The following is a 12575-nucleotide window of genomic DNA, read 5'->3' on the forward strand; positions in this document are numbered from 1 at the left end:
ATCTGAGGATTATGGAGGCACCTGTCCATTTGTATGTACAGTGTGTATGTCACACTTCTACATCTAATCTAGAGAATCATTCTGCAATTGTAAATCAATTGCAGTTGTACCCCTTGTAAATCAGATCTAATTTTGTATTTACCACCATGGTAGGGGATTTGTATGTTACTGACATACGTGGAAGCTGAAGATGGGTAAGTCCATGCAGATTGCTTGCTTTTTTAAATTAGTCTTTTCATAGCACCAAGTTTACAGATGCCCTTAAATACTCACTGTGCATTAACTTGCTACTGATGGCACTTGAGGCACAAGGTGGTAATAAATTGCAAACTAATCTTCTTAGGGGCATTTTAACAGAGGATATATTTTATTTAAACATGCAAACATCTTGATAAAGCGGGCCAACTGTATTTCTTTTTTTTTTATCTTATTACCTTGCCAGTTAAGGATTGCTGTGAGTGGAGCGTCTGTTTTTGCAAACCTGCCACTATTTCCACTGCTAATATAAAGTATTTAAGATTCAGACTTCTTATTTTTAATATAATAAATAATTATTTTAACTCCTTGTGCAACACCTAATAGTACCTTTCACTTTGGCCTTTGACCAAAGATAGCTGCCATATTGGTGTAATGTGCCTCTCTGGTTTCTTGATGATAAAGACCTTTGATCTAACTCTTTGGCATATTAGTTTTATACTCTGTGCACAACTGTATTCTATAGGTCAAGTTCAATCGTTGGTCTCTTGAGATAATATACAGTAGGGTTACAACTACTAATAGTTGAGGTAAAAATAGTTGATTAGGTTGAATCTACTTAAAATGAAATATATGTATGTGTATGTATGTATGTATGTATGTATGTATGTATGTATGTATGTATGTATGTATGTATGTATGTATGTATGTATGTATGTATGTATGTATGTATGTATGTATGTATGTATGTATGTATGTATGTATGTATGTATGTATATAAAAGCATGAATTTGATAATGTCTGGGGTTCTATTGTGAACTTACTGTTTCGTAAACTTTGCTTTTTGTGAACTGTATTTGATTCAAAATTATTTATTAAAACTATTTATTAATGTTCTAAAATATAATTTATATGGTAATGGATTGCAATCCGCAAGTGGAGGCCTCTAAATTACGTGGTGTGTGATTTGTCGGCCAATAGTTTCAGGTCAGCTGTCACTATTTGGTGCTACCCCTAGTACACAGCTGTATTCTGTGATTAACTCTCAACAAAGTTCCATTACCAGTGGACTGGTTATTTCAGGGCCATGTTGTTTTAACCTCTGGTCAGTGATACAGATTTTTCAAAAATCTGTTTTACTCCCTGTGGCAAAGTGCCCCGCCCCTGTGTGCATTTGTGTGTTGTGTGTATGCGTGCGTGTGTAAATGTTGGTGTATAGATTGGTACACGGGATATAAATGGGTCTGTGTTTCACGTGTGTTTAAATTGTATATTTGTATTTAGGCACGGGATTGCACATCACGCACGTGCATTTAAAATATAATATGTGAACACGGGGTTTCACGTAATGAATTCACGTGCTGGGATTCAAGTGAGTAATTAATTAGTAATTGAATCCCAGCACAACAGTATATATAGATGCACGTTTCTTGCACTAAGGGTTGGGTGTTCGAGAGTGGAGAACGGGTGAGGAGAAGGAGGAGAAACGTAAAGTAAAATAATATCTAGAAGTGTTTGTACTCACCGTGTTTGTTTGTCTCTCCGTGCACCGTTTGTTAAGTGTGTAGTCCGTTTTGTTTGTCTATTTATTTTGGCGTGAAGTGCCGTGTCCCGTGTTTTTGTCTGTTCCAACCTTTTATTTTCTGTTCTGTTTATTAAATGCTGAACGCGATCACGCGTTCAGCCTCACCAAAACCCCATCTCTCTGTCTGTGTATTCCTGTCTGGTCTGACGCCACCCACTCTGGCCGTCTTTGTGACACGTGGTGTCATCGTGGGATAACCGCGCCTCCAAGCGTCAGACCAGGAGGGGTTTTGTTTAGAAAAAAAAAAAAAAAAAAAAAAAGAGGCAATGGCAGAAGACTCCATCAAACTGCGGTGCTGGTTCCTGGAGAATGCTGGGCTGGAGGCCCAGTCTCTGCCCATGGTCGTCCGGGCTCTGTGGATGATGGACTGTGAGAGATGGGAGGCCTATCAGGAGGAACACACCCCAAACACCTTGGAGGAAGGTGTGGAGTTTCTCCTCAGCTACCTGGAGGCAACGATAAAAGGAACAGCAGCCCAGGTAGCAGGCCCACCAGCAGAGGGTGAATGCCTGCTGTCCCCATCTCCACCAGCAGAGGGTGAGTACCTGCTGTCCCCATCTCCACCAGCAGAGGGTGAATGCCTGCTGGTTTTGCCTCCACAGCCCAAATGGGAGGAGCCTGAGCGTCCACAGCCCAAGCGGGAGGAGCCTGAGCGTCCACAGCCCAAGCGGGAGGAGCCCGAGCGTCCACAGCCCAAGCGGGAGGAGCCCGAACGTCCTACGCCTGAGTGGGAGGAGCCCGAACGTCCTACGCCTGAGTGGGAGGAGCCCGAACGTCCTACGCCTGAGTGGGAGGAGCCCGAACGTCCTACGCCTGAGTGGGAGGAGCCCGAACGTCCTACGCCTGAGTGGGAGGAGCCCGAACGTCCTACGCCTGAGTGGGAGGAGCCCGAACGTCCTACGCCTGAGTGGGGGGAGCCCGAACGACCTACGCCTGAGTGGGGGGAGTCGGTGCGTCCACAGCCCAAAAGGGAGGAGTCGGTGCGTCCACAGCCCAAAAGGGAGGAGTCGGTGCGTCCACAGCCCAAAAGGGAGGAGTCGGTGCGTCCACAGCCCAAAGGGAGGCAAGTCGGGGCTTCCACAGCCCTGGGACCCAAGCCACCAGCAGAGGGAAAATGCCTGCTGGTTCAGCCCCAAGAGCCGGAAGGGGAGGGGTTACAGGCTCAACCCCCTGAAAATTTTTGGGGGGGAGAAGGGCAGGATGCTGGTGTCCCCCAGCAGCCTCTCGCTATGCTGCTGAAGGCAGCACGGCGCGCACATGCCCAGCCGCCACAGCAGAGGGAGCCAGCACCGCCAGGAGCAGAGGAGCAGGAGCTGCCTCTGCCTCCGCCACCACCACCACCACCGCAAGGAGCAGAGGAGCAGGAGCTGCCTCTGCCTCCGCCACCACCACCGCAAGGAGCAGAGGAGCAGGAGCTGCCTCTGCCTCCGCCACCACCACCGCAAGGAGCAGAGGAGCAGGAGCTGCCTCTGCCTCCACCACCGCCAGGAGCAGAGGAGCTGGAGCTGCCTCTGCCTCCACCACCGCCAGGAGCAGAGGAGCTGGAGCTGCCTCTGCCTCCGCCACCGCCTGGAGCAGAGGAGCTGGAGCTGCCTCTGCTGCCCGTACCTCCGCAGGGAGTACGGTGGCCGGAGCCCCAGAAAGGGGAGCTGCCGGCCACGAAGAAGGGGGATGAGGTCTGGAGACCACTTTCCCCAGCAGCAGTTTCGCTGCAGGAGTTCTTGTGGCCGGAGCCCCACAGGAGGGAGCTGCCGGCTATGAAGAAGGGGGAGGTCGGGGGACCACCTGCCCCCGCAGCTTTTTCGCTGCAGGACGGGACCAGCATGCTGTCAGCCGTGCCACTACCGGCAGGGGAGCTGACAGCATTTCCAGCCATGGGCCCACTGAAGCCTCCCTTCCCAGCCCGAGACTTTGGCCTGGACTGCTGGGTATTTAAGGGGGGAGGTGGCCGTTGAGGCCATGTGTGCTGCGCACAAGGGGGGGTATACGTGGCAAAGTGCCCCGCCCCTGTGTGCATTTGTGTGTTGTGTGTATGCGTGCGTGTGTAAATGTTGGTGTATAGATTGGTACACGGGATATAAATGGGTCTGTGTTTCACGTGTGTTTAAATTGTATATTTGTATTTAGGCACGGGATTGCACATCACGCACGTGCATTTAAAATATAATATGTGAACACGGGGTTTCACGTAATGAATTCACGTGCTGGGATTCAAGTGAGTAATTAATTAGTAATTGAATCCCAGCACAACAGTATATATAGATGCACGTTTCTTGCACTAAGGGTTGGGTGTTCGAGAGTGGAGAACGGGTGAGGAGAAGGAGGAGAAACGTAAAGTAAAATAATATCTAGAAGTGTTTGTACTCACCGTGTTTGTTTGTCTCTCCGTGCACCGTTTGTTAAGTGTGTAGTCCGTTTTGTTTGTCTATTTATTTTGGCGTGAAGTGCCGTGTCCCGTGTTTTTGTCTGTTCCAACCTTTTATTTTCTGTTCTGTTTATTAAATGCTGAACGCGATCACGCGTTCAGCCTCACCAAAACCCCATCTCTCTGTCTGTGTATTCCTGTCTGGTCTGACGCCACCCACTCTGGCCGTCTTTGTGACACTCCCATACTTACAAACCATTCTATCATATGCCATTCCTCTTGTATAATGCCCCTGGGGATGCTTTGTTTGTGTTCCATTTTTAGTTTTAATATAAACTCTTCTTGGTAGATAAATACGTTTCAGTTCTGCACCACGAGCCAGAACGGCAGTTTTCTAGACATCGTCTCCCATTCATCTTTATTTTTCATTGTGAACAAGTGGCTGAGTGGATACAGGTGCAGGAGTGATGCAGGGCATGAGTGAAACAGACAGAGAGATTTGTAATCCGTTTGGGAAAAGGTTTATTATATTTTCCAGGTCTGGCGACCAAACAATAATCCCCCGGCAATACACACCAATGTGTACTGCACGCGGTAAATAAGGGGATTGCAGTCCCAAATAATAAACAATATCCGCCTCACAATAATACAGACACGGTCACCAGTCCTGGGTGCGTGCTGTAGTGCTTGTTGTGGGTGATACAAGTTTATATTTGTGACAATGGTAAAGTGTTGTTCCGGCTTTCTGCTGGCCCACTGTGACAGCTCCGGAACGTGTTAGCTGTCTGGCAATTGACAAACAAGACAAATTACGTACAGACAAACAAACAAAACACTCACGGTACTGGTTTACAGTTTAACAACTGGGGTCTCTCGTAGTCCTTCTAGATTTAATGCATAAACCAAAGTGAAGGAATAGATTGCGATTCTCTGTCCCCCTTTTATGCTGTGTCACATGACCCCTTGGTAAACAAGTGTAACCGCCTGTCCAATCCGGCTGCCACGTCGTTTCCATTCCGGGTTAATGCAACAAAGTCTCGCCCCCTTCCGGGACTGGCCGACTTCCCTTCAACCCTGGAAAAGAACTGTCAGGCCAGCCTGTCCAGGGAACTCTGTTCTCGCTGCTTAGCGCCCTCACAGGTTGGGAGGGAGATTTACAACCAAGAATTATTGTATTTCTGTCACATTCAATCAGTATTATTGATCTTTTGAGCAGATACAAAAACCAGACATGAGTGAGCATTTCCAACTAATTGTTTTCTACACAAGCAGAGGAATTCATATGAATACCAATTGACTTCAATAATTGACACCTTGGATTTGATACATATATAACCTATTCACACTAGCTACATAATGCATGATAATCATGTACACAACTTTCATCTAATGCTATAGAAACTTGATATGACTTGAATCATAAAAGATGTAATGCATATGCGAGATGAATGCAGTAATTGTGTTAAACCTGACAGGACATTACAGCACTATGTACTTTTATACATGAAGACTTGCAGTAAGGGCTTCCAAAATATTTTATCAACACATAGTCCAGGGAACCCTCAAACATTTAGCAGATATTCAAAATTAATATTAATATTCTATTGATTTGATTTATTAAGAATTTAGAAACATAAAGCTATTTAAATGATACCTGGAGGAGAATTGACATTCACTGTTCTAATTTACTATTCCCTTTGAATCTGTGTGTTTTTGCTAATTTAACCTTGTTGGAGACAAGTGCAGAGAAGCAGAAGCAAAAAGCTTTTCAGCACAATTAGATAAGTGGTTAGGTAGAGATTTTTAAAAATGTAAGCATAACATACAGACAGCCAATGGACAAACAAACTCTATATGCCCCCAGATAATGATACTCTTGATAAGGACCTTAAGGTCCCAATTGCACAAGTTGTTTTCTACATATATGTAGGTGGGACAGACAGACAGACAGACGGACATATATCCTGAGACCATGACACACTCAATATGTGCTAAAGAATGTCCTTAGTAAGTTTCATCACCAATAGACAAGCGGTAAAAAAGTTGGACTGACTGACAATATACCCTGAGATTGTAATATATTTTATAATGTATAGCTAAAGAAGGTCCTAAGCAAGTTTCAGGACATTTGGACAAGTGATTCTCTAGCTATATGCAAAACTGTAAAATGACAAACAACTGACTGACTGACAAGCATCCTCCATATACTCTGAGATTATGATACATTTTAGATTTATAGGCAAGCATGTTTTGTGATTTATAGACAAAATTGCAATATCCGTTCGTATCTAACAGTCGTCTCCACTGTATTCCAACAAGCATATGTATCCCCAATTAGGGGTGAGCAAAGCACTGTTGTCTTGGAATCATTAAAACCTGAATTTAATAGCTCTCCTTTGCCAAGCAATGTATTTTAAAGTTGTTGGTTTTGTTACTTTACTGTGTCTTTCCCTTCAAGTCGGTAACTGAAAGATTAATTTTAGCAGACTTGCTTTCAGGTTTGGCTTGCCATTCCCCAGAAATCTAATCCTGTATAATATCTTATTAAAACGAGGCATCTTGGAACTGTGGTTTGTAACATGTCTCGCCAAGACACTTATAGAAAGACAAAAGTGAAAACGCACTGAATGGTAGGTTTTCTGGTCTGGTTTCAATGTATTTAACCATGCTGGAGCCCTTAATCTCTCTCTTCTATAAGGATGTATTGATCTCAAGGCTCAGACTAATATCGTACCATTAAACTAAAGAGCTAGCTCTGCAGTCAAGCTGTTATGTATGTGTCTTAGGCGGTTCTAGAAATATTTCAGCTAGAGGAAAGACCATTACATTTCCCCTCAGCTTAAGAAAAACTGCAACACGTAACACGCTCCATCACCTCAGAAAGACACAATGATGTGTGTTACGGCATCCAATAATAATTCAATCTATCTACAACAAATAGTAGAAGTTGTTGTCCCTTCTGCACCACTGTAACAGATGGGCAGCTCAGCCCATTGAGTTGAATAGAGAAGCCAGAGTTGTTCACATACCATGAAGCTCATGAACCTTTGAGAGAAACTAAGGGTTAGAAACTCACTCAAGCCTTGTATCCAGTCCTGGGTTTCAGGTGCCTGAGTATGAGAGAAATCAGGCCCTGTAAATAAATACATTGTTCTTTCCCTATAACTACGTTAACAACTCCACCTAGTATGAACCTACAGACTAGGGCCAGACTTTTTCATGCTGTGATACAGTAAGTGTGATCAGTTAATTCTGAGTTGGTTTAGCAGGGACCTGATCAAACACATTCCTGGCACCTGGTAATTTCAATAATATAATATGATCTGAAACCTAGGACTTGGTGCAGGACTAGTGTGAGTTTCTAAGCCTGGTTCTGTCATTCAACTTAACATATACATAGCTTTGCTGTCAGTGGCTAAATATGCATCTTATGCTTGACTTGGTACATCAGCTGATAGGATGAACCGGTTCTAATGGCTTTATTGTGTAGAAATGTCCGTCCAGGATATGGTATATGTTTTTGTCCGGTGGATCAACCAGTACATGTTCTAGAAATAAAACCTCCCTGTGCAGAGAACAAATACACTCCTTTCAACAGCATATAGTGTTAGTTGTTAGTCCTATCCTGATCCTGATTTTAATGATCTTGCTTCAAAAGCACTGACCTGTTTATGAAGTTATCAGCTGAGTGTGATATGCAACATTGGGCCTGAAGTCCTCAAGCCACACTTCACCCCTAAACGCCATAAAACATGTTATGACTAAAGAAAAACACCTACTGAAAGGCAAGTTGGTAGTTTCTGTCCCTGTGCCCACCCAAACTTGCCCACTGAATGTCTAATAGCACCAAAGAATTTTTTTACTAAAGGGTTTTACACACTGAAAACTTTTTACTATGCTCTGCTGCATCTTCTCTGGGACACTGCCACATACAAAGAAAACCACTTGGTTTGCCTGCTTTCCATTTATGAATACAAGAGGAAAAAGTTGTAACCGTTCCAAGATGACAGTGCTGTTATTTATTATATGGATTCCTATTCGCTATTCAAAGGATTTTATCAAAATGACTAAGTATGTGCTGCTCTCGGGTAAACTTTTTCTGTTTTTCTCTTGCAAAGCTGTCCATATTTTTTTTTTCCCCCCCTCGTGTTAACAGTAAATGGTTCAGTAAATAGTTGGGTTTCTATTTTTCCACTTCTGATATACACTGAAAACTAAACGGGAAAACTGCCAACTAGTTATGCTAACTACTTCCATGTCCTTCGGCCTCCTTTCCAGACCTGCTCATTCCCTCTCTTGCCAGACACTGCATGAGAAGCGGCAGCGATTCCAAGATGCTGGTAGAAAATCAGCTGGGACAAGCAAGGACTTTTCTTTCCTATGCCTCCCGCCAATGTCAATTGATACCAGGAATGCCAGAGGAGCTGAATCTGTTGGCTCTGGATATATTTGTTTGAGTGTGCTTTTTCATAGCTGCTCGTTGGTGCTTTGTAATACAAAACGTCTTGGGCTGTCACTGTCTGAAGTTTAGGCTTTTGGGGAAATAAGCTTATTTGTACTTTTTTTTTTTTTCTGCAGTTTCACAAAACATATTGAATACTGTGTCTTAGCAAGGTCTGAGTACTGTGGCAAAAATCTTGTTTTTCTTCTTCCCATTTGACTTTTCAGAAGCCCTACTATATTTACTTTCTCCAGGTATAGGGAACCTTGTATAGGAAACTGGAAAAGAGTAACATGATCCTAAACGCACAAGGAAGCCTGCCATTTAGGGATGTTTTGTAGGCCCATCATGATGTTTGTCAAAGGAGTTTCTTCTGGTCTTGCACACCTACCGTTTGTTCTGGAGTACCAGTGCTGGGGCAGTGTGGGACCCACAGTTAGCTCACAGGAAAAAGTGTGGAGTTGGAATACAAGCAGTTATATTGCCTAGCCAGGTTTCAGCCATATACTGCATGCGTGCCATTTTTCATCGTTATCAGTTGAAGGGGCAAACTTGTACTCCAAAAGACAATGAATACAAACAGTATTGCGCTTACTTTGGCCAGCAGTTTTTCCATCTTCCCCATATTGTACCCAGCAGCTGGTTAATTTGTTTTAAGACGTAAGATAGCCATTCACTGTAGGGTGAAAAGAACACAATCTTATAGTTGTCTCTGTACACGAGGCTAGTGTGACTCCAGACTGCCTCAGACATACAACCACTGCAACCTAGTATTATTAACTACTTTCCACATCACTCAAGTAAAGAACCGTCATCATTTTAGCTTAATAGTCTAACCATGGAACTATTCAAGCTCACAGTCCACGTATGCATTATAATCATAAAATCCAAAATACTCACACCCACTAATACTCAACCCTGCTGCAGACTAGATTGATAACTGAGGTAAAACTGGAAGAAAACCCAGAAGAAAAAATGTTTAGTCTAATGCCTGCACCCTGTACACCAGAGTTGATTATAGTGTTGAATGAACTCTCTCTATAGTTACTTGAAGCCATTAACTTCTGCACTAATTTCAACACTGCAGACAAACTCTCTTACCAATGAGCTACTCAAACCCCATTGCCTTCCACACTAAACTAATCAAATCCTCTACTGTGCTGCAACCACACTGAACCCCTCAAACTCACTACTTTACACAACTTAGTCCAGCACTCTCTTCTAGCTGTGATTGCCGAGACTGAAAGCGACTACATACCACACTGCATCATGTTGCATTGATTGCACAGTCCTCTCCAGTCCAGTGTATCCACCTGCCCCTTTCTGACTATCTGTAGGGCACGGAGCAGATGTGAAGTGTGTGGATTGGCATCCTACAAAAGGGTTGGTGGTTTCAGGAAGCAAAGACAGCCAGCAGCCAATCAAATTCTGGGATCCAAAGACAGGACAGAGCCTCGCGACGCTGTAAGTTATAAAAGTGAATCTTTCTCTCCTCCTCCTTCTCTTTCATCCTACAGTTTGTTTTACTGGCAATGGTTTTTCAAGCAACGTTGTCTGGCATATGGAACATCCAGAAAAGTCTTCTATTTAATAAGAGCCTAACATAAAGGGACCAATTTTGCAAAATTTTGAATAATATTGTTGTGGTATAAAACCAGCTAGACAGCTTAGTTGCATTAAATTAGTATTTTTTGTTAGAATTGTACCATCAGCAAAGATAATGCACTCTCACAATGTGCATCCAAAACATTTAAGATGAAAAGTACTCGCTCAGTCATACTGAGTTATGTCATGTTTTTTTCTGTTAGCTACACAGTCACTGTAAGCACTCCTCTTTTACATTTTTAATATGCATCTGTTCTGAAGGTTTTCAAGTTCTTCTGGACGGGTATAAAAGTACATGTTGTCAGTGTCTCCGTCTTGTCCCATTTCACAGACACGCCCATAAGAACACCGTCATGGAGGTGAAGTGGAATTTGAATGGTAATTGGCTGCTCACTGCATCACGTGACCACCTGTGTAAGCTATTTGATGTGCGCAACCTGAAGGAGGAGCTACAGGTCTTCCGGGGGCACAAGAAGGAGGCTACAGGTCAGGGGGTGAGGGCAATGGGGTAGGCTCAAAACGATCTGATACCTGGAAAGATTTAAATAGTAAAGAATGAATACGCTTGCAATTGAAAGTCATTTTTTCATCACACTTAGAAAATAATTGATGAATTATTTTAATAAGTTTCCTTCTAATTGTTTAAAAATCGTTTTGGTTGTATTTATATTTACCAGTAATCTAACCAGTAATCTCATTATTTGACAGCATCTGTGATATGTGTCTTGTACTGTGCCATGACTGTAAAGAGTGTCTTTTTCCCTCCCTGTTGCTGCTCTTCTGTATGGTGCATCCCAGCCGTGGCCTGGCACCCGGTACATGAGGGCCTCTTTGCCAGCGGAGGCTCTGATGGGTCCCTGCTCTTCTGGCACACGGGGTAAGAGAAGCCCTTGAATAACTCTCCCACCCTACCTTTACTAGTCACAAAGAACACGTTTCACACTTGCATTTATAGATATCTAGAGAACGGGTGAAAAGTGGTAAGCCATTTTTAGCACAAGTTACTGAGTATCAGAATCTGGGGGGTTACATTTTTGACGTACTTATATTTTTATATGTACAGTGTGTGGATGTAGGTCATGGTGATCATATTATTGTATATTATTTAAAAAAAATAATAATTGGGCTTTCCAAATTAGGGAGAAAAAAAAGAATTGGCGATTCCAAATTTTAAAAATAAATAAATAAAAAAAGACAGGCCCAACTGTACATAATAACTTATATTACCAATGTTTGTAATTTGCATTTTACAGTCATAGCACATGATTTGTATGTGACTGAGATGCTCTTTCTCACTCTTTAAGCAGTAATGCTTGGGAAATGAGTGGATACTACAACATCAAAGTGTGCTTCTATGCAATCCAAAACAGACCAGTCTCTTGTGTTTTATTTGTATTGGGTAAACAGTGATAGATACAAGATTCTCCAAAAAAAGCCATGAACTTCTCCCTGCTAGTGGTATGTGAGATTGACTGGTCATTATGTGCTTGTGTTGCAGTGTTGAAAAGGAGGTGGGGGGCATGGAGATGGCCCATGAAGGGATGATTTGGAGCTTAGCCTGGCACCCACTGGGTCACATCCTTTGTTCTGGCTCCAACGACCACACTAGGTAGGTACACATCCCTGAAAACATGGGGTCAACACCTGTCGGTGAGTTAGGAGCGGTGCTGCATCTGTTGTGATTTAACACCACGTCTCTCTTGTTTGCCAGTAAATTCTGGACTAGAAATCGCCCCGGGGATAAAATGAGGGACCGATATAACCTGAACCTCTTATCGGGAATGTCAGAAGACGGGGTGGAGTATGGTAAGTCCAGAAGTGTGGTTCATAAACCTAATGGTAATGAAACTTAAACCCAGCTTCTGGTGGTTGTGCGAGGTTTTGTATTAACCAGGACCTGAGGCCGGTTTTTCAAAACCTTAATAATCCGAATTTGATCAAGATTATATTGTGAAATTGGGTTTTTCAAAACGTCAACATGCAATTGGGATTACTGTGATCCGGATTTCGCTTTGATAATCCAATCGTACTTTTAATCACAATTTAAATGCTGTAATCTGGTTTTTCAGAATTTAAAGAGGAGATCAGGATTACTTTTATACAAAATATCAGGGTTTTATCCTACTGCGATCGATTTCACCTTTAAATAATCCTAGAACATAGATATTTAGTTTGAATTTTGATAGAAAACACACACTTTATGTCCAGATAGAGTATTATAATACACGTTTCACATATTTAAGTTTTGTAAAAAACACAATTAGTGGTATAGCTTTTATAAAAAGAAAAAATAATTTAAAAAAATTAAACGTGTGTGTGCTGTGTAGAAATAAAGTTCTTTACAATGGCATCCCTCACATCCAGCAAGTCCATCCTCTTGTGGT

At 42.8% G+C, this 12575-nt stretch overlaps 1 protein-coding gene across 4 annotated transcripts in view; it reads left to right on the top strand.

Annotated features, from left to right (window-relative positions):
* Window positions 1–12575, top strand: part of wdr33 (WD repeat domain 33) — a 59649-nt gene that overhangs the window by 31558 nt on the left and 15516 nt on the right. For all 4 annotated transcript variants that reach the window (XM_058990045.1, XM_058990046.1, XM_034039753.3 and 1 more), the window contains exons 8-12: window positions 9924–10050; window positions 10523–10677; window positions 10990–11068; window positions 11690–11800; window positions 11903–11997. In XM_058990045.1, coding sequence (XP_058846028.1) covers window positions 9924–10050; window positions 10523–10677; window positions 10990–11068; window positions 11690–11800; window positions 11903–11997 — 567 coding nt within the window. The remainder of the gene's footprint in view (window positions 1–9923; window positions 10051–10522; window positions 10678–10989; window positions 11069–11689; window positions 11801–11902; window positions 11998–12575) is intronic.

This window comes from Acipenser ruthenus, chromosome 17 (assembly GCF_902713425.1).
Source record: "Acipenser ruthenus chromosome 17, fAciRut3.2 maternal haplotype, whole genome shotgun sequence".
In the NCBI taxonomy this organism is placed as follows: Eukaryota; Metazoa; Chordata; class Actinopteri; order Acipenseriformes; family Acipenseridae; genus Acipenser; species Acipenser ruthenus.